This window comes from Meriones unguiculatus, chromosome 14, assembly GCF_030254825.1.
Source record: "Meriones unguiculatus strain TT.TT164.6M chromosome 14, Bangor_MerUng_6.1, whole genome shotgun sequence".
Taxonomy (NCBI): Eukaryota; Metazoa; Chordata; class Mammalia; order Rodentia; family Muridae; genus Meriones; species Meriones unguiculatus.
The window spans coordinates 27,126,696-27,148,942 of NC_083361.1; the positions used below are offsets into that span (position 1 = coordinate 27,126,696).

Below are 22,247 nucleotides of genomic sequence, written 5' to 3' on the forward strand. Positions count from 1 at the left end.
CACAACAACTTCCCCTTCTAAGTGGGGCCCAGTGTCTTAAGTGAAAGTGGCCAGGCTTCCTGTTTCCTGACAGTCCCGTAAGAAGAGCTCTCAGAAGAAAGGGCTGCTTTTAAACTTATTTTTATTTCCTTATTTTTATCACCTAAGTGTTTTGCTTTCATATATTTGTACCTTGTGGGCACTGTACCCCCAGAACAGGATTAACAAACGTTTGTGAGCAACCATGTGGGTTGGACCCAGGTACTATACAATGGTAATCGGGGTTCTTAACCACTGAGCCATCTCTCTAGAAGGAACTCTTTCTTGAGTGAAGGGAGCCCAGGCCTGATGGGAGATGCCTGGGACTTTTCTCAGCTTCAAAATAGGGCCCATCCTTAGAGAAAAGAAGAGAGGTGGCTGGTGGCTAAGACCAAAGTCTCTGCACTCCTGTGATAAAAGTGGCTGGGCTGTCCCTCAGCAGAGCAGGAAGACTCACCTGGAATGGGGGCTGTGACTGCTGGCTGGATGGGGTAGGCCTGCTGCACAAAGGGCTTGACGCTGGGGACAAACGGTTGGTGACAGTCAAAATGAAGGAAGCAGTAGTGGTTACTGCCCAGGCCTAGTCTTGGCCTACATTAGGACTCGCCCGTCATGCCCGTCACCCTCTTTGCCTGGCTCCCTGACTGCAGTGGGATGCCCATTCCTTGCAGAGGTCCAAACACTGACAACAATGTGGTGGAATAAGCTGGCCTCAGGTCACGCTGGCTTCCCCACAGGGTAGCAGATATGCGTGGAGCATATTTTTCATCTGCACACAGACCAAGGTCAGCTGTCACGGCCCAGGGAGAGTTTAGGAGGCTATGAGTCGGGGTCTCCCTTTTCCAAACCACTATGTCAAATATATACAAAGAAAATTTCTGTTCCGCTTTATCCCCAAACTGTTCTTGGCTCTTGTGGGCTGAGCTTGCTCCCTGGATTTAAGGGGTCTCTGGGATTTTCTATCAGATACTCCTACCATAAGGACAGCCACAATGGAAAAAGATAATGTCTTTGCTGTCCCCTCTCAGATGAGACAGATGCTGGTGATGCAGCCTAAGCCATAAAGATAAGGGACCTAATTCAAGTTTCCAGCTGTGTCTGATAATACTGCAGGTGGCAGAAAGAAATGTATATCCTTGCTAACTCTCAAAGGTGGCCCCTTTACATGTCCTGGAACATTGGGACATAAGGAGGGGCAGACTTCCATTTGACTGTCTTTCCTCCCATAAGCCCTGAGAATGCTTAATGCAGGAGAACCTCCCACAGGGTAGGCTGTCTAGCCTCTGTTGTCTGGGCCCTTCACAGACTTACTCTTGTGAGGATCCTGGCTGTCCTGTCTGTATCATTCCAGGCCAGAACTGAAAGGCAAGAGGCAAAGGCTTCAGGGTCTTGAGTTCTCATCAAAATACAGTTTGGGATAATGTCCAAATTATAAGGCCCTGCTGAAGAACACAAGATTACCCACACCCGCCAGCTTTGGAATCATCTTCCTGGAGTTCGGGTGTGATCACTGTTGTGTAGCCTACCCGCATTCTGCTAACCCAGGAGCTTCCTTTTATCTACCATGTCCTGAAAATTCTCCTAACCAAGAGGCAATATAGAAGAACTTCCATTTTTTCAGCAGGGCAGGTCCTCCCACTACCTCCAAGAGCTTCCTGCATGCCCCATAGTATGTAGCTCCCAAGCTCCAAAAGAGCAACAAATGGACTCTGAGACACAGAAGCCAGAGCTTGGAGAAGCAAAGGCACTTATTTCTGCTGTGAGCATAAGTAAGGTCTTCGGCAGAATCTTGACATCACTACTTATCTGAAAGACCAAGCCACTTTTAATGGCATCTCATTACTGAGCAACCTCAGCTTTTTCATATGCAAAATGGGCATGACACTAAGACTATTGAAGATTGCTCTGGGGTGACACATGATATAATAGATAGCTTCTCAGTCTTTGGGAGCTGTCAAACGAAAATATTAAAAGGAGTATTTTGCCCTGTGAGGTATGGTTGCTATAAAGTAACCCAGAGCATACAGGGACAGAGAGCAAGAACCAGGAAAAAGAGTAAAAGAGGCAGGTTGCAACTAAACGGGGCACCAGAATCAAGATATTTCATGTCTTTAAATTTTACTATTTTCCTCTTATTTCTCTTTTTTCTTTTCTTATTTTCTTCCTTCCCACCCCTTCCTTTCCTTCTCCCCCTTTCTTTCTAGCTCCATCTCTCTCCCCTTCTATCTTGTCCACCTATGCCTATCATCTATATCAATAATCATCTGCCTATCTATCCATCCATCATCTCTTTCATTCTAGCTATTCACCTATCTATCTATCTATCTATCTATCTATCTATCTATCCATCCATCCATTCATCCACCTATCTACTTATCTACCAAACTTTCATTTTGTGATATCGTAGATTGTCCCGAGGGACAATTCCTGGCAGGCAAGTGCTCTACTACTAAGCCACATCCTCAGTCCCCTTTCATTCTTGTTATAGACAGAGCTGATTCAAGTCACCCTGGCTGGCCTTGAACTGGCTATGCAGACCAAGCAGGATTTCAAACTTTCAAGCCTCCTAAATCAGCCTTCTGAGGGGCTGCCCCATTACACTCATGGTGGCCATCATTCCTGGATTCTGGTCCTTACTTACCCCCGGTGCCCCTGGGAAGGTGGGGCGTGGAATTCCAGGCAGCCCCAGCTTGTTGTGGATGGCAGTAGCTGAGACGATCTGGGCTGATGACATGGCAGCCATGTGCTGCAAGGCCTTGTCCTTGGCAGTCTGATCCTTGAAGATGACAGTGACACACTGACTTAATACAGAACACATGGCTACCATGTGGGTTAAAACAGTACAGCCACAAGCACAAAGACTAAAATACAGAGCCACACGGGGGCCATGAAAGCACACATGCACAGAGAGGGAAATCAACATGGCGGGGAGGCTGTGACTGGCTTACTAGCAAGCTGCTAGCAAGCAACACCTAGTGGTAAGGTTGGGTTTTAAACCCTTAATCCATTTTCCAATAGGTAGGAAGCCAAACAATGTATTCATTGTTTCTACTTCCAGGAGAATTCTCAACGACTTATCAGGTCAGGGCTGGGGGTGACATTGCTTCCAGTTAGCAGCAGGGGCAGGGCCATCTAGAGAACACAGGGAGCACTATTTGGGTGCCTGCTGTCATTGTGGCAGGCCCTGCTGGGGTCATGCAGGGCCCAGGAACCCTGGCAAACATCTGTAGGGGGCAGCTCAGAAGCAGCAGACAGGTAGGAAGGCAGCCAAGCAGCATGCTGTCGGGGCACATGCTATGGGGCTAAGGCTATGGTTCCTTTACAAAGCTCAGAGTGTGGGGGCTACTGCATTTTTCCCTTTCCTAAATGGATATTTTCTAGAAAGCCAAGACTGGTAACATAAAGCTAGCCAAAAAAAAAAAAAAAAAAAAGTCTGCCAAGCACAGCTAAAATACAGAATACTCAGTTAGGAGAATATACTTACCATGCTTGTTACCTGGATACAACAATAAACAGTTTGTTAAAAGGATCATGTACAAAGGCAGGGTTACTTTTCTTCTTCAGTTAAAAAATACATATAAACACAACATCCGTGTGCCATAAAAATGTGTGTGTGAATATGGTCATTTTTTTTATACTTTAAGAGTATGCCATCCAGATAGCCGTCTAAGGACCAGCATTGGCAGGACTGACCATGCAGCTCCCTGGCTGTGTGGCTATGTGGTGTCCCCATTAGAGATGGGGCGACGGTCAGGCCTTGTGCGTGTGGCAGGCCCCATGGGTGAGGGTCTATACTCAGAACCCAGCGGCCACGGGAGCTGAAACTAGTGACACCAGCACTGTGCTGCTACCTTCCACACAGCTGCCAACAGAGTTTATGGTGAGGCACGGTGGCTGAGAGGTCACATAAAGTGCCAGCTAGGAGGCAGCTTCCCCGTTCGCACAGCTAACCAAAGCTGAGACACAAACAGCTGGCCAAAGGAAGATCAGGAGAAACCGGAAAAACCCAGACTAGAAAACAATTCTGGAAGCTTCTGACAAGAATGCATTCAGTCTTCCCAAGTGTGGACAGCACTTTGCCCCACTATACCAGGAACACCAGAACATTTCTAAAAGCTCGTATGGAGAGACAGAGCCTCAAAGAATAAAAATATTTTATTACAAAAATTTTGAGAGAAAGAGTAATGAGAGGGGGAGTAGAAGGAGAGGGAGGAGCTAAACATGGATTTTTACATCTCTGTGCTTTGTGCTCGAGAGCGAGTGAGCCCCGAGCCAGCTCTCTAGGCTGCACCCGAATCCTGTGAACACCTCTCATACACCTGCATCAAGGACATGGTGAAGGCCTGGGAAGCTTGCTTGCTGATCCCTGCTACAACGGCCTAGGGTGACTAGGAATGCTGCTTACTATCTCCTCACCAGCTGGCTTTCAAGCCAGGTTTTATTGGCTAGCCAGTCAAAACTTCTATCCCAAAGCCTGTCTAAACCTGAAGTTGATGCAAGTAAAATTTAAATGGTTCCAAAAGATTTGGATGCATGCTCCCATGTACGTGAGTTGTGTGTGTGTGTGTGTGTGTGTGTGTGTGTGTGTGTGTGTGTGTGTGTATGTGTGCATCAACGCAGAGGTGGAATTTTATTATAGACTGGGAACACTCATATGCATGCTAAAGCAGAGCTGACCCCAGCACACACAGGTGTCAGTGCTAGTCAACAGATGGCTTCCTCTGAAGGTAATCTCAGTAAGCATGGCTGTACTCACAGTGAAGAAATGCCCAACACCAAAACACACTGGCTAGTTTTTTCTTTGAGCCCATCACACTGGACTCCAGCCTTGGAGCCACTCAACCCTGGTGAGAGGTTATAAAAGCTCTCCAGGCAATTTGCTGAGACTGAGGAAATAGCAGAGGAATGGCCACAGGTGCCTTGCCCACGCTTCACATCTTCTTTGGGGCCCGGAATGCGGTAGTTTGTTAAAAGAGAAGCCCAGACCTTTTGTCTGTCCGGCACTGTGAATTCTGAAGAACTATAAAATCGCTTGAGGACCTGGCCCTGTTCCCTGAGAGTCATACAACCTCTCAAGAGACCTGTGAGGCCTTGTGTTTATGAGATGCTGGGGAGAGAGGTGACTGTACCTGCCCCGGTGTGGAATATGATTGCTGCATTTTAGTGGCACGATTTAGGAAACCAAAGCCCAGGTCCAGAGAAAAACTAGTTCCTTCAATCTCCAGGACATATTGATACGCAAACCTGCTTGAAACATTTCTCTTTGCTAGGTATGTTCAGAAGTTCTTCAAAATATCCATGAAGGATTAACAGTCTCCTTAAAAAGCTTTTTATACATTTATTAGTAGGTATGTGCCCACCTCGGAGTCGGTCGGTTCTCTACTTCCACAGTATAGAAGTAGTGAGACCCTGGGCTTGAACTCAGATCAAGAGGCTTGGCGGCAAGTCTCTTTACCTGCTGAGCCATCTCACCAGCTACATTCTCCTATCAGTCAGCGTGGGAGGGGGAAGGAAAAACAAACAAACCTGGCTTTGCTGTTTACCTCTCTAGCCTGTAAGGAAGCTCCAGTTCATCTATTTAGTGATTATGGGCCACTCCGGCTAGAAGGTATCATAAATGAAAGCAAAGTCTGAAGGCAAGAGGAGAGGTCTGTTGTTTTCTGTGATTTCCACAGCACCCAGTGACTTCTTGGGAATGAGTCAAGCACCTGGCCTCCTGCCCCACGGACGGCAAGTCACGTGACACACGGCAAGTCACGTGACACCTTTCACTTTCTTCACTTGTGAAGGATTTCACCTTTCTCTCCTATACCCTTCCTGTTCCACTATAAAAGTGTGTATCTGTCAGGATGAAGGTGGTTGGGGAATTCCATTATGACCAGCACATCATAATCTCTAAGGCCAGTGAACTGACCAGAGGCAACTAGGTGGTTTGTTCAAATTTGGACACCTCTTAGCTGCCTGTCCTGACACAGAGGAAGCCAAGTGAGGGATGTAATGTTATCTCAAGCAGTGGCTCCTGCACTTGACCCACCTGCCTGAGAACGGGCAATTTTCTGTAAATGGACTGAAACCGCTACACTCGTGATTCCTAGCTTTTGCAGCAGATACTCTAGTCATTGAATTTCAGAGCAGTGGCCCTTCATCTACAATGTACATGTGCAAATGAAAAGGGTTATGCTCTGTGTGGTAGCTTCGGGGGTGTATGAAATCTAAAGTAACCCTGGAGATAGTAATAAGCCTGACGGTGCTCCATGGAAATTAGGGGGAGAGCCTGGCTGCAGACCCTCTCACTCTGAGATGTGAGCTGAGAAAGATGCTCTCTCTCAGCTGTTATCTGCAGCCCAGAGACACGTGACTGGCTCTAGAAGAATTATCACCCTAAGTGTCAAACCTGGCTGGGTAAATTGCCTACCTGTGTCACTACAGGATAATATCCTGGCCTTTTATCTGTTGGTTCCTCTCACCCTCATACAAAAGAAGAAGGGTTGATGGGCCCAGTAAGTCTCAGTGCTTGTAAGAAATGCAAGCTACACTCACACACCAAGTTAATTTATCTCTAAGATGTATTTAAACCTCTCGATGCTTCTGAGCTGAGGATGAGATTTACAAAGGATGAGCCAACTGGTTTATCTTGAAACACTGTAGAAAGTCAATATTGAGTTATACTCTGCCTGACTTAGACCCCAGGAAACACTGTGTGTGTGTGAGTGTGTGTATGTAAAGGAGCACAGGGAAAAAAAAGTCTCGGGGAAAACCTGGGACAAGTTCCTATTCCCTGTTCATTTTTTTTTTTGTTTTGTTTTTACAATTTATTCATTGTATATCCCTATTGCAGCCCCCCCCCCAACTCCTTTCAGTCAGTCCCACCCTCCCTGCTTATCCTAAGCCCATTACCTGTTTTTAAAGTCCCAAAGAGTAGCAAACATGAGCCAAAGATGCTGGTAAAGTACCAGCTAGAGGTAAGTGTCCTCATTATCTTCCCTTTCCCTCACCATTCAATTTATACCACACACAGTCAACTGTCTCACTGCCCCTGCCCAGTTCAGCATGCTGAGTCACACTTTTTGCAAACTGTTAGTAAGTAAACAGGCCTTCATATTTCATGAAGCTGGGCTCTGTTCTGCTGACTGCCTCTCCTCTTTGATAAAAATGGATGTTAGGAAAATACATGTATGTAATATACATGATGGGAAGGTAGCAATGTGAATGCACGTGGCTGAGGAGGAGGTCCAGGAAACTGTATGAACCAGCCTCTGGCTGTCACATGGGTCTTTCCCTCCTTTCTCATTGCTGTGCCAGCACTCAGTTGGTTTGCAAATGATCTCACTGTCTCTACACGTAATCCACAGATAAACTTTGAGGGTAATAAACATAAAGAGATCACATGCTCTGATATGCAGTGTGTCACAGCATACTATATAAAGCATATATAACCTGTAAAGTTCTCATATATAGAATATACACAAACCATATAACACACTTATTCAGAAACTACCATCTCAGAACTTCAGACGGAAATATTAGCAACACTGTAGGAAAAAGCCATATATAAAGTCACAGAAACCAAGGAGTAAAAAGGAATCGTGAGCTATTAAATGCTTTCCTGCAAAAAAAAAAAAACCAAAACAAAAAAAACATATTTTCCCCAGTAACATAAAATTATAATGCAAGGGAGGGAAAACAGCAATTTGCTTGAAAACACACACACACACATCTTTTTCCCCCCATCAGGGAAAAAAAAAAACCCCACAAAATATGTGCCTAAGAATTACTTTTACGATGTTGTTTCTAATCAAGCATAGTGTGGATTCACGTAACCTCTGCAATAATTAGCCGTGACCCTTGAGCAGATAAACATCACAAAAACATAAGGTGGTCTTGGGAAAGGATGGGGCACTTGAATGTTTTCTAGCCATGATCTCTAATTTGCTTATCATTGCAGAAGGCGGGAGCAAATACAAAAGGGGCAATTCTGGTCAGGCCACAGCCACTGTGGAGGAGGGAAGGCACATTCAGAGCTGGCCTGACTTGCTGCCTAATGAGTAGCAATTAATTCGTCGTATTGTATCTCAAAATGCCGAAGGCTCCATTCACATCAAAGAAAAATTTTTCAAGGCTTTTACACATTGTTCATTTTCGAATGCACAGAGCTATGTTTAGCACTGTGTCACTGTCCACGGCGGTCCCTTTCTTTCTGATGTGGGCCTCGGGCTTCACAAAGAACTGCAGATGAGGGGCTGGGTAGGTGAGCCTTGAGACTGTCCTAGGAATGGAGAATGTGGCCAGCTCAGCCTGGGGCTAGGTGCTGAGGAAAAGATATGTTCCTGATTAGTGCCCTGTTGTCTGGGAGCTGGCAGCTGAGTTCTAGAGTGAGAGTTAGCTCCCATTGCTCGTCTCCGCCATTTCCTTCAAACTCAGAGAAAGACCAGCTGCCTTTGTGCAACTTGCCCATGTGCAAAACCGTGAGTCAGGGAGGGGAACCCTATGAGTCGCTCTGCAAGAAACTTGGGCTTTGGCACCCAACAGGCTGAAGATCAGGGTGAGATCTGTAACCCCAGACAAATCACAAAGCCTTTGTGAGCCCTCACTGCCTCTTTACTAAAGCAGGGACAAAGGCAGCACTGCTCGGACAAGATGGTGGCTCACGGGCCCACTATCCACGCTTCCCCTGTTGTGACCTGCTGCTCAGGAGCTCAGGTCTTTCCTGCACAATCCTGGTTACCAACTTTACTCTAGAGTGGTCTCTGACAGACCTTGGAAGGCTGCTTAGCAAGAGTTTTCTCAATTCAAGTATGAGCACATAGAACAGAGCTGCTTCAGTTCACTCGAAAAGAAGAAGAAAATATCTTCCAGGGCTGGCTCAGAGGAGAAAGGCAAGCAAATGCAGTGTTGGGCTCACAGAGTCTGTCCTGCATTGCCACATTACTGGTGGTGGAGACTCTAATTCCTTCCCACATCAGCTCAAGTACCTATGGCGTCAAAGGACTAATGTCATGATGGCAAAAGAACCTGAAGATTGGAACTGGGAAGAAGCCGGCATGGTTTCCCAAACAGAAGGCAAGACCAGGATGCAGGTTCCCTTCAAGGCTTGGGACCTAGTGCTCTGTTCAGGTCCCACTCCTCACGTGTGGCCCAGGGGACCACAGGGAGTGAATGCAGCGTGTCTGCCCTGGGGTGTGCCTTAGTTATAACACCGACTGGATGCAGCAGAGTGCACTTGAGCAATGCCCCATGAAGTTCTTGAACTTGGAAGAATAAAAGTAATGATTTCAACTTTAAGCTCTCTGCTAAATGGAAGGAATGGCTGACTAGAAAGAAAGGTCTGCAAATGGCAGCTCACAGCCATCTATAATGATAACTGGTGCCTTCCTCTGGCTTGCAAGGAAGGGAGGGAAGGAGGAAGGGAGGGAAGGAGGAAGGGAGGAAAGGTGGGAGGGAGGGAGGGAGGAAGGGAAGGAGGGAGGGAGGGAGGGAGGGAGGGAGGAAGAGAGGAAGGGAGGAAGGGAAGAAGGAAGGAAGGAAGGAAGGAAGGAAGGAAGGAAGGAAGGAAGGAAGGAAGGTCGGTCTGTGTGACAGAGGGCCCCAGGGCAAAAATGAAAAAAAGTATGGCCCCAGGAGAGTTCGTGTAGCTTATAATTTAGTCAATCACTGGATGGATCAGAGACACATGCCTCTTCTGCTCCACTGGGATGAAGCACTATTAGCTTTTCTTCATTGCGCACCCTGGCCAGACATGAACAAATCTTCTGCCCAAGACATCCTGCCAAGATGAGGACAGAGCAATGACCTCATTTCCTCTTCGTATTTTCTCATGCTGTACAACCATCTGAACACAAACATGGCTCCATCCAACTCCCACAAGGAAGATGGCAGTGGTATGCTATCTGCAGAGCCAGGTATGGGTCCCATGGTCTCTGCCACAATAGTTCTGGACATCTTGGATGACAAAAGAGACTCAGAGCAGGAATCTCTGTGTAGAAACTCCACGTAGAAAAGGCAAAGGTAGAAAACATAGAAAATTCAGTTGCAGTCTTTTTACATGCCAGGCCAGGTCTCAATCGGTAGAGATTCGGGAAGAGCTAATGTTGATATATTCATGGAGAAAACATTTCAGAGCAACGAAGAACTTCAATTGTTGCAAGCTGTTCCTCAGATCCATATGCTGTCTCCGACAACCCAACCTGAGATTTTGGTAAGATTCTAAACTGCAGGGGACTAGGGTGTCAGTGCAATACATGAAAGCAGAATGGGTGCTCTGTGTGACAGAATTACACAGCCAGCTCCAAGTTGGCATCTGTGAACTCCGATCCACCTATGCCACAGACCTCGAGGCCACATGCCTATGGCATGGTGTGGGGCTATCTTCTACTTTGCTGACTGTATGAGGACAGCTACAAAGCTGTGGGTCATCTAAAACACACCCACTGCCAGAAGAAGCATAGGTCAGAAGGGCTCTGATCTGGCAGGAAAGGCATCCTCTCTTGAAGATAAGATCCCAGAGGCCTGGAGGAAGCACTTTTGCTTTTTTCTTAGGCACCTTGATCAAGATAAGATAAACCCTTGACTGTGTGAATTTCCACTATCTTGGTGCTCTGGCCACAGATGCCTTTCATTCTTTTCTCAACCTTCCTGGGCTCTTCCTGAATGTCTACTGGAAGTGGCCAACACCATCTCCCTGCTCTGATGCACCGCTTCTTGGTGTAATTCCACATTTCTCCTTATTACAATGTTAGGGATCCAACCACAGCAGGTAAGCCTTAGGCCACTGAGCTATATCCCAACCTATCTCTCACACATGATCATGGCCTGCATGTTAGGGCATCCCAAGTGACCAAGTCTGTCTTCACCTTGCCTTGTGCTGGTGTCAAGAACAACAGCAAGAACTTCTGGTGCACTCATCTGAATACAACTTTGGGGTAGGAGGGAGACAAGGTTTCCACTTGGTTTATTTTCTCCAAGTGACAAAGGAAAGACTTGGGGGCAACGGAAGTGGAACTGAATTTAGTTAGGGAAAAGAGAGGTTGGAGGAAATTAGAAAAAGTACAGAATAATGTTTTTCCTCTTATAGACACATGCCCCTATGCCCAGTTTTCCCCAAGAGTACTGAGGATCTAACCTCAGCTCCTGCCATTTGCTTGGTAAGCACCTTACTGACTCAACCATTCCCCACCTCTTAACAAGGTATATTTTAAATGTGTTACTGGAAATCTGGTTTAGGGGGCTGGAGATGGCTCAGCAGCGAGGAGCACTGGCTACTTAATTCCCAGCACTCATATGGTGGCTCAAACTCTCTACGAGGAACCCAATGCTATCTTCTGGTTTAGAGACATAAATGCAGACAAACTCTCATATACATAAAATATACAAATAAATCTTTTTAAAAAAAATCTTGTTTAGAAGTTCTATCATGTATTTTATAGACTTACGAACAGAACTTTCATATATAATTCTCTCTTTAAAAACACTGAGGAAAGTAAAGTAGTCACAGCGGAGTGAAGTGGGCAGTCAGTGGAGGCTGGTCATAAGGGACAATGGAAGGCCAGTGAGTAGGGCTCACGCTGTGGCAGAGTCCCTGGCCCAGGCACCAACTTCTCCCACACTGTCACAGTCCAGGCACTAGGCCTGGATCTCTAAGTTGGCCTCTCTTATAAGCACACTAATAGGTCTTTCCAAAGGGCCTAGTGAACAATCTCTGAGCGCTCCCTAGCACACTGGGCAAAGACTCCATCTTCAGTTAGATGACAGAGGGTTGCTCCAAGCATTGCCCAGGGACAACCTGCATGGTACTCTTTCTTCAACGTCCCACTCTTGGGTCAGACGGTCTTTTCTGGGCCCTCTTTCCTGTCTACTGCAGAGTCCTGGCTGTGGAAAACCAACAAGGGAATTAGCACATCTTTAGTGTTTCCAGAATGCCAGCTCTGCAAGCTCAGGCCTGGGGTGCACTAGGTCTGAAGAAAGCCCGGAGGCTGAGGGAAGCATTCACCTCCCCGCTTTTAGAGTTCACCAGAACCTTCTCCGGCCTGCTGAGATGAAGACAGACTGTATACCTGGGGGATGATCCAGCCTACGGCGAGGCTGAGAAGCAGGCAGGAGCAGTGGCTGACCTTTAGAACTTACACTAACATTTTCAAGAGTGACCTCAGCAGGGACTACTTATTGAGAATGTCACCTCCATGAGTCCTCTGCACAGGATCAGCACTCTGAGTGGGACACTGAGGTTGAAAAACAGCCCTGAGTGAGTGGCTCCCTTGGCCTTCTGCCTCAGGCAGGGATGGTGGTTTCTCCAAATTCAGCCCACAGGACAGCCAAAGGACAAAGTAGAGCTCAGGAGCAGAGAGGGTGGGCGTCACTTGGATCCACTTTTACAATTTCATGTCTTAGTTTCAGTACAATTTTTCAGCTTAAAACATGAGTTTTGCTGCTTTTTAAATGGGCAAGGGAGATGACTGTGCGTGAAGCAACTGCCATGAAGTGTAAGAACCTGAGTTCAAGTCCCAGCACCCACATGGCAGCTCACAACTGTCTGTAACTCCAGGCCTGCCACCCTCACACCAACACACATAAAATAAAGTTTTTTTTAAAAAAAGGAACTATAGGGGCATTTTCTTGATCAACGGTTGATGTGGGAGGCACTAGCCCACTAGGAGTGCTGCCAATCCTGGCCAGGAGGTCCTGGGTTAGATGAGAAAGCGGGCTGAGCAAGCAGGAGGGCAGTGGCCCTGCCGCTCTTGCCTCCCAGTTCCTGCCCTGAGTTTCATCAGTGATGGAGCATGACCTGAGAACTGTAAGATAAAACAAATCCTCCCTCCCCAAGTTGCCTTTGTTCATGGCGTTTTTTTCTACAGCAAACAAGAGGGTAGCTGGAAAACCAGCATCCTAAAGAATTCTCTCACATCCTATTCTGAAAAAGGAGAGGCAATAATGCTTGGGATGGAGAGGTGGGTCCTGTGGGCAAAGATGATTGCCTGACGAGAGACCCATATTGCTGGAGGGAGAGACTAGATGCCTGACAGCTGTTCTCTGTGCCCCTCCCCCCTCAATTTTAAAGCAAATGTGCTTATGGGAAACTGTACCCAGCAGGGACCTAGTTGTATAGATGGCAGTTTTGCCAACTCTGAGAAGACAAAGAAATGAGACCTTGGTCTTAGTATTCACGGGAGGTGCACAGACAGATAACCTCTTACCCCCACTACGTCCACCTGCCCCACCCGTGGGCACCCCACTTTGATTTCTGGACATATGGAGACATGGTGACTAGACAGTGAGAAGAGACCAGTAGTGGCCAAGTCATCAGTTACCTTCTCCAACAAGCCTCCTACATCTTTCTCAAGGCAAACACAACATCTCGTGTAATCTTGGCCACCTCCTGCCACCCCCACTGCAACTCAGAAGCTACCCAGAAGCAGTTTGTGTCATTTTCAAGATGACTTCAAATTGTGTAGTGAGTTATTGTGGGTGTTCGAGTAGGGCAATCAGTCTGTCCCCATGATGAACTCAGTGAAGAGACCATCACCGTGTCTCCCCAGTGTGCTGCTAGAAACCAGAGCCCAGCAGAGAGGACTGAGACAGGATTCTGAGACCACCTACCCCCTGTAAGATCTAGAAACATGCATGACAGCCAAGCAGATATACCACCAGCCGTCCTTGACTGTCCTGAGACCCTAAGAGCAGGGACAAGGTAGTACCATCCAACTAAGTTACCAGTGACCACCAGTGTCCACCAGAAATCATCTTCATGTATTAGCCACAAACTCACTGATGTAAGGCTATTTAATGGAAGTACTGTGTGTCTGGTGGAGGAGCAGCCAATTCTCTACAATATGATGACATGAAGCCTTCTGCTGGTTTAGAATTCAGAAAGAGCTGAGTTCAAATCTTGAGGCTTGGCAGCTTCAGTCAAATTATCAACTTGACCCATGGAACCATAATTTCTTCCATATTTTTTCTTGAAATCAGAACAGTGAACCCGTAACTTGTGAGCTTCAATGAGAGAACACAGAGGCTCTGCATCAGAATTAAACATCTGTCCTTGAAATTCCAGACTCTAGAGGCCATTCTTCAGGCATGTGGTTACAGAGCTCCTTCTATACCAAATCTTTCTGCAAATAGCCAATAGCGCTCTCTATCTGAGTCCCATTTACACAGCTAGTTCTGAGACAGGGGACCAGCTGTCCAGAGCACACTGATGAGTTTCACACCTGGAACATTTGATAGGTATCAGCTGGTGGAGACACAGACAGGCCTCCATCTCTGCAGGGGCAGTAGGGGAAGAAAAGAATGAAAGAAGCGCTAGAAGGCAACTGTGCTTCTGGGGCTCAAATGCAGAGCCAGCTGCCATTATACAGCCTGCGCCCAACACCTGCTCCTTGTACCTGCCCCCCTAGAGTGGGGTGAAAGTAGGGAGGAAGCAATCTTTTTAATTCGTTAAGAACAAACACATAAACAACTATGTCTGTCTACACAGGTGTATGTATAGTACTGTGACACCTTTGACTAAGTTGAAAACCTCCAAGTGAGTTCTTGTACCTCAAGGGGACCCCTTCTGAGCCAGATAGATTTTTATCACCTTCATAGGTTTCTGTTCAGCCTCCCCTTCCACCCCAGTACCTTCACCCCCACCCCATGAACCTACAGGGAACACACACACAGTGGAGAGAGTTTGTAACATCACAGATTGAAATACAAAATTGGTATCTGTAAACTTCTTTGTACATCATTAATTCATTAGCCTAGAGAAACTAGAATCAGAGTAAGAACTTGAGCAAGCACCAGGGAAGTTACACATACATAGAGAGTACGGCATCTTTGGTTAAAAAGCAGGATCTAGAAAGTTCCTTTAGCCTTTCAGCTGCTCAGCCAGTGCAGCTCAAAGCCAGCCACCATCAGCCACACGTGCGAGCGAGCCAGCATGCTGCCCACTGCAGAGCGCACGACCTATGCTCCTTCCTGCCTAGTCCTCGGCCAGTCAGCCTGGTTTGCATTTTTAAAGCTGAAGGACTTGGGGGAGGGTCCCGCACTATGTTCCGACATAGTTCACTATGTCGTATGACACTACGAAATGACACTGTTTTGTTGTGGAACGAAACCACAAACCTAACAAGTGGGTGGGGGAAAGATACATGAGGATAGCAACAACATGATCCTAAATTAATTTTTACTATGAACTAAAGATCTTCCTAGAGGCCTCTGGACTACTGCACTTGAAAGAAGGAAGAGTCTTGCATACTCTACTATAAACCAAATTATCATTGTCTTATTTACTTATTACCATGGATGGCAGTTGGTTATAAAGGAGGCACATAAAAATGCTCTATATAAACCTGGAGAGAATTGTTATCTCCAAGACCCATCGGGGTTTTTTGTTGTTGCTGTAGTTTGGGTTTTTTGTTTTTTGTTTTTTTTGCCTATGGCCATATCTGCAGTTTTCTTTTATCTCTCTCTCTTCTGTATTTTTGAGGTGTTATCTCTTTATGATTTGTAGCAATCCTCCCTGGCTCTGCCTCCTTCCTGCTGAAGGAGGTATAAGCCACCATGCCTGGTTTAGACTTCTCTACTAAAGAAAGCCATTAAAAAACAGCAGTGCGGAAGACATGAGATGAAGGAGACAATGTATTTTCTTAAATTATCATTATTATTATTTATTATATATATGTGTGTGTTTTGCTAGCAGAGGCTGGAAACAGCACTGGATCCCCTGGAACTGAAGTTACAGTTGTGAACTCCCATGAAGATGCTGGGAATTGAACCAGGGTTTTCTTAACCACTGAACCATCTCTCCAGCCCTGTAATATTTTTAAAAACACATCAAACACACAAATTAGAATCATTGCTACGTCTATTTAAAAAGTCATTTCACATAAGCTCTAGACATGATTTTTCATTTCTTTTTTTTTTAAGTGTACTAACCATCAACTGTTTCTCAGGGTGCAAATTGATAGCTCAGTGCTACAGATGGCTATTAGAAGATTTTTATTTTGTTAGGTTTTTTTGTTTCTTTTAATCGTGTTTCTGTGCTGAAGTTATCAAGATCAGCTCTCTGCTGCGATTGCGTGGTTACTGGGAACTCGCACACACTCACACACACAGAGTTTAATGTGAGGCCAGTTCAGAAGCAGAGATTAGACACAAAGAAATGTAAACAGCCCTCACATGCTAGGAAGCTAGGTTACAAGAATCCCGGCACCAGGCATTCACCAGTCACCATGGAAAACAGGAAGTGAGGTGCGTAGCAACCACGAGCCAAAAAGCAGAAAAGCGCATACCTTTAGCTTGGAATGAAAATCACGAGATTTCCTTCTGGCAAGAACCTGAATGTGACTAGACACCTGCAGGGTAGGGGAAGGGAGGAAAACAAAGGAAAAGCCTGTAACCATGGAGATGAAAAGCCCCCTACAACTGGGCAAGCCAGACGTACCTTAATGGCGGCTTGAATTTCTCGAACTTTCTTTCTTGCTAAGACCTGTATATGACTAGACACCTACATTTTTCGGGTTTATGCGGAAGGGGGGAGAGGGGGGAGAACAAAACGAGAAAAAACAAAAACAAAAACAAAAAACAAACAAAAAAGGAAATCAAATATAAAATCGCTATTCCTCGGGAGGGGTGGGGTGGGGGAGGTTATTTGCATCTCAACGAAGCTCTGCGGTTAGGAACAGACAGTCCCGGCCAGACACCAAGCCCCCAGCACAGCTCTGAAGCTCTCCGGACAGTCACTTGCCGCCGAAGTTTGGGTAGGCTCGCCTCCACGTTCCCCCACCCCCCTGGAAAGACCACAGGTGGGTGCTGGGGAAGCCTCATTTGGAGAGCCAGGAGACGGGGGTGGGGGTGGGGTGCTTTATTTAAAAGGCGGAGGGAGAGGTAAATGAAAATGTTTACAGCTTCTCTGCGTCAGGAGAGAAAATCCCCCCCCCCTCTCAATTTAGAGAGGCTGTACTGTCCGTAAAATTAGCATGTTCTACACAATCAAAGCTGAGGCCGTGAGCTGGATTCTGATCTCCTGGAGGATTCTAGATTCTGAGGCAAATGTCAAAAAAAAAAAAAGCTGGCACATAAATTAAGTATCAAAGAGAAATGGGACCCAGTTAGCAGAGCCTTCCCCCCCCCCCCTTTAAATTTCTTTAATCCTTCCACTCTTTTGGGAATCCAATAGGTGCCAAGTGGATCTGCATATTATTACAAAAAGAAATGTGTGAATACAGCCAGCCAGCCAGTTAAAAATCTGGTCTGAAAAACTACTCAGCTTTGCTGAACACTGGAGGGGTGTCGCCAACTGTGTCCTGCCGGCCCCCGGAGGACGGTGCGGGCTGTGGAAACACGGCCAGGCAGGCTTCTGACAAACAGCGATTCCACTGGGCTAGGAAGCCCGCATCTATTTCAGTGGGAACTGATTAAACTTAGAAGAGAACCCCAGTGAAGGGGGTACCGGGCAAGTCACTAGGGCTCGCTACAATGCGCCAGTTCAGCCCTTGAGATGGAAGGAGAGAGCCTGTTGTCTGCGTCTGGAGATTCTGAACTTCCCATGACAAGTTCAGAGACTTGGGCAGTTACCTCATTTCTAACTCTCCGGTGACTCTAACAACAGGACTCCAGATTATCAAAGATCTTTTAGTGGTTAAATTTGTCTTAGGAGTTTCAGTAAGTCACTTTCTTCCCGTTTCCTGAGAAGCGGGGGCTCCCCAGCCTCTTTGCCCCTCCATCTGGCTCCTGCTGTTACTCATTTTCACCCAGAATCACGTCTGATGCTCAGACTTGATGAGGGCTATGGCTGGGTACATCCCGGGCAGACAGGGCCCTCTTGCCTGTGCTGGCAGGAGGCCACCCCTTTCTGCTGACTCAGCACGGGGCCAGCACAGACAGCCTTTCTGAGGGACAGCCCGGGACCCTGCCCCACAATCCAGAAAGAAAAGATCCCCTCCCCACTGGGGGATGGGCACCCTACTGCTGCCCAGCCTTAAAAAGACAAGAGTGGGTTGGCTGCATTCAGGATTCCGTTATTGCCCCTCACCTTCCTTTAATTAATTCTGAGGTGAGGTCTCTCGCTACGCTGCGAGTGGTCTTGAACTCCTGGGCTGAAAAGGTCCTGATGCTTCCGACTCCCAAGTAGCTGGGACTAGAAGTACACTCCACCGCAGCTGCTGAGCTCTGTGCCGAATCTTTCCACATAGGTTAACATTAAAAAAAATAAGTGTTTTTCTGGTATCAACCAGCCCATCACATGGGTTGTTTGTTTTCATTTCTTTCTCTCTTTTCTGTTTTTAGAAGCTGGTTTCACACCCATTCCATTTGTGAACTTGGTCACATCAGAGGTCTCAGCTGCTTTGTGTTCAAAAGAACCAAGGAAGGCAGAGCCCTGGCCGGAGTCAGAGAATTCCCATTCCTGTCTGCAGCATATAAAAACTGTAACTGCTTTACAGTCGCAGCAGAGGCTGACAAAAAGCCATTGCTAAAGAAGCCACAGTGCCCTGGAAGTGTATCGCTCAGTGTCATATTTAGGCCACTGCTAAAGGCCACTGGCGTGACTTCATTGAAAGCATGACAATTACATAATCATTTCAGGATGTTAAAATGCACAGAACCTCCAAATCTCTTGGCTTGCCAGGGTAACTGCACCTGCAGCTTTCTGAAGCTCTGGCAAATATCAGGGAGGTGAGAAAAAAAAATGACAGGATTGAAACACAGCAGGGGGAAGGAAGTTCAGATACTGGCTTGGCAGTGAACTTTGCTGTGTGTGTATGACGGTGCAGGTAGCACGAGGCATGGGCCACAAAATCGATGAAGAGTGGGGAAAAGCCACTGCGGGACACCTACACCATGGACTCCTTACAGGGCACTGGGACTAGGGCTCCTAGAGCCAAAGCACAGCAGCCAAGGCAGCCCACTGTCTCCGGGCCATTCGCTGACATGCAAACCTTGCAGGCGGGTACTGTACCTGCTTCCTGGTCCTTGTCTTCCCTGTCCTGAGTTTGATGTATCTGGCTATCAATTCATTTCTACCTGCAAGAAAGAAGAATTTACAATAAGGCAGGCTCCTTAAGAATAAATAAAGCCCCCCAAACCTAAGAGTAGAAATGTGATTCAAGAATTTTGAATTGGAGAGGTGGGAGAGATGATGGCTGCTCTTGCATGAGACCCAGGTTCAGTGTCCAGCACACACGCAGTGATTTGCAACCACCTGTAACCCCAGTTCCAGAGGATCTGGCACCTCCTTTGGGTCTCCACAGACACTCACCCATGCAGTACATATACATATATACACACACATGCACATACATATACATATATATATATATATATATATATATATATATATATGGATACAGGTACAACACTCATATACATAAAATAAAAAATCCTAAAAGAAAAACAATTTTGAACTGCAACAGCTGGTGGAATGCTTGCTTGCCCAGCCCTGGGCTAGCTCTCTAGACCATACACACCAAGCATGGTTTTACATACCTGTAATGCCAACACTTAAGAGGTAAAGGTAGGCAGATCAGAAACTTCAGACCAGCCTGGGCTAAATGAGACCTCGACTTTTTCTTTTTCCCCTTCTTTTTAAACTGGGGCTTTTTCAGTTTATTTCTGACAGAAAATAGCAAAACTGTCTGAAAAAAAATATTTACTAGGAAAATTAAGATAGAGATCAATTAACTTTAAATTTTATCCAGCACCAAGAATGAAATACATCTTTTAAGAAAATATCAGTATAGCTGGGCATGATGGCACACACCTTTAATTTCAGAGCTCAGAGGAAGAGGCAGGTGGATCTCTGAGTTCAAGGCCAGCCGGGCCTACAGACCCAGGCTGTAGACCAGGACAGCCAGGTCTACACAGAGAAACCATGGCTTAAAAAAGATCATCAAACAAACAAACAGGCCTGTGTGATCATGTTTGCTTGCACTAGAGTTGGAAAAGGAGACACGGACACGGACACACACACACACACACGGGGGGGGGGGGGAGCGGGGAGGATAGTTAGTCTGGGAGAAAATGAACCCAGTTATTTTAGCCTTTATTTCTCAACAGTCATTTTCTTCTTCGTCCAAGCTTCTCCCTGTGGCCACCTCATTATAGACACAGAGAGTGAGACTCTTGTGGCTGCCAAGTACAGCAATGAAAGGAAGCTCAACAGTATGGAAGCAGAAGAGCCTGAAATGTGGTCCTCACACCCGCAGCTAACTGTAGACTGTTCTCATGCCTGTGTGTAGGGGGCGTGACTCAACCTTCTCCGAGCCTTGCAGCCCTGAGCCAAGAAAAAGCACCTGAACAGAAAAACTTTCATTCTTATGCTGCTGGTAAAATGAAAATTTAAACAGTGTGATGTGAAAGGAAAGCATTCCCCCAGAAGCTGAAGAGGCAAAGTACCACTAAGCTACTGTGAGAAAGAATGCCCACTCTGATGTGGGTCCTTCTAAGTATGCTCCAATGAGTCCCTCCGCCTGTCCCAGGAACAGCACACAGCTCCAGAACATTGTATTTCATGGCCTTTCATTGGCCCCTTTGGCAAGACCAGTTCTAACTAAAGTCAGTCACTTCCCTGCCCTGTTGAGCGTGATCTGGCTTTAACATGACTCCAGGGCTGTTGGAAGCAGTAAGCCCTGCCCTTTCCCCTCCTGGGAAGCACCTGAACTGTCATGGCATAGTTTGTATTGTGTCTAGTTCTCCAGACACACTGAAGAGACCCCCTTTTCACATCCACACTGTCCCGGACATCTAGCACCTGGATGGGCACAGAGTGATATATAGAAACACAGTGCTTTGGTTTGAATGTGAAATGTCCCCCAAAGGCAGTATGTTCAATATGTTTGAACTCATATTCCCCATTTGGTGGCCCTGACTGGGGAAGCTGTGTGGTCTTAAGGGCACACAGCTAGTGGATGAGGTCATCAGAGGCAGGATTTGAGGGTTGAACCCTAATGTTTCTTTCCAGAGGACATGTTATAAAAAGTAGCCACTGTTAACTTATACCACAAAGAACTAAGGAGAGCTAAGCATGAAGTGTTTCCCCTTACGATGGAATGTACACTCTAAACTGTGAGCCAAAATAAATCCTGCTTCCCTTAAGTTGTTTATCAGGTGTGTGATCAATGAAACAGAAGTTACTAACACATACACTACCTCTGCTGAGAGGGTAACCACACACCTGCCCTGGCAGAATAAAGTCAACTGTGCTCAGAGAACCTGGGACACAGACAACTCACTGCAGCCTGAAACATCTGTGTCCTTACAGTGACTTGAGCCCATCTGCTACCTGCTTCACGACCTCACAGAACATACAGAGCACAAAAGACAAAGGTGCCATATTGCCGCAAAGAAGCCCTGGGGTACCCACTCCTTTCTCTGTAACTAAAATGTACCCCAAACCTAAGCCAACATTTTAGAATGAAGGAAGAGGCCTGCTGTATCTTCAAGCAGATTAGTAAGACAAGGGCCTACTTACACAGGGTTCCTGTTAACGTTCATCCTTAGACGATTCCAAGAGTCTTTTAGGCCTTCACACAGGTGCCTAGCTGCCTTTCAGGAGCCCTGCTGGATTCCCCAGACTGTCCTCTGTCTACCTTCCTTTCAGAAGAGTATGCAGAACTAGAAATGACCATGCTGTAAAGCTAAGTGCACCTATCACCTCAGCCTAGACATTCGTATTCTACCGCCACTATTATTAGTATTTATTATTTTTATTGTTATTTTATACATAAGGGTGTTTTATCTGAATGCCTGTGCATCGTGTGCAGGCCTGGTACTCACAGAGGCCAGAAAAGCATGTCAGGACCCCCCAAACCACTGCATGGGGACTGTTCCTCATATTCACCCCTTACCCTGTCCCTCTTCCTTTCAGAACTGCTGGTATTTTCAAACCCCCAATATAAAACTTTCCATTTATCTCTACTCCCATCTCACCTTATTAAATTGAGCCCTATCATTCCGGTCTGTCAAAATCTTTTCAGATCCCGACTCTGGCTGAATGTACCTTTTCCGGAGCATTTAGACTAGAAGGGCTTCTGAGTTCGCCTTGGGGATTGCTTCGGCGAGCAGCCCCTTTCAAACTGCCCGCTGCCAATATCCCCTGTAGTGTCATCGGGCCTACTTGTCCATCTCAAAGAAGGCTGTGCAGATTTTGCAATTTGTCATAAAGGCGCACTGACAGCCGAGCCCAGCCAGGAGTGCCTAATTACCAGAAACCAGCCCCGAATGACAATGTCCACAGCTCAGCCGAGTACCCTCCAGCC

The 22,247-nt window shown here is 46.5% G+C and overlaps 1 protein-coding gene and 1 long non-coding RNA gene across 8 annotated transcripts in view; one reads left to right on the top strand and one right to left on the bottom strand.

Moving 5' to 3' along the window:
* Tead1 (TEA domain transcription factor 1) overlaps positions 1-22,247 on the bottom strand; it is a 215,927-nt gene that overhangs the window by 44,084 nt on the left and 149,596 nt on the right. For 2 of the 7 annotated variants that reach the window (XM_021627815.2, XM_060367017.1), the window contains exons 3-7: positions 18,950-19,014; positions 16,284-16,346; positions 2,660-2,794; positions 1,330-1,376; positions 476-537 (exon numbers count right to left, since the gene is read on the bottom strand). In XM_021627815.2, coding sequence (XP_021483490.1) covers positions 476-537; positions 1,330-1,376; positions 2,660-2,794; positions 16,284-16,346; positions 18,950-19,014 — 372 coding nt within the window. Of the gene's footprint in view, positions 1-475; positions 538-1,329; positions 1,377-2,659; positions 2,795-3,502; positions 3,515-16,283; positions 16,347-16,435; positions 16,499-18,949; positions 19,015-22,247 lie in introns of all 7 variants that reach the window. The other 5 variants (XM_060367019.1, XM_060367018.1, XM_021627782.2 and 2 more) reach the window with 4 other exon arrangements.
* Positions 16,494-21,074, top strand: LOC132647180 (uncharacterized). Its single transcript, XR_009585488.1, has 3 exons — positions 16,494-16,796; positions 18,280-18,666; positions 20,068-21,074. It is a non-coding gene; the product is annotated as an uncharacterized LOC132647180 (long non-coding RNA).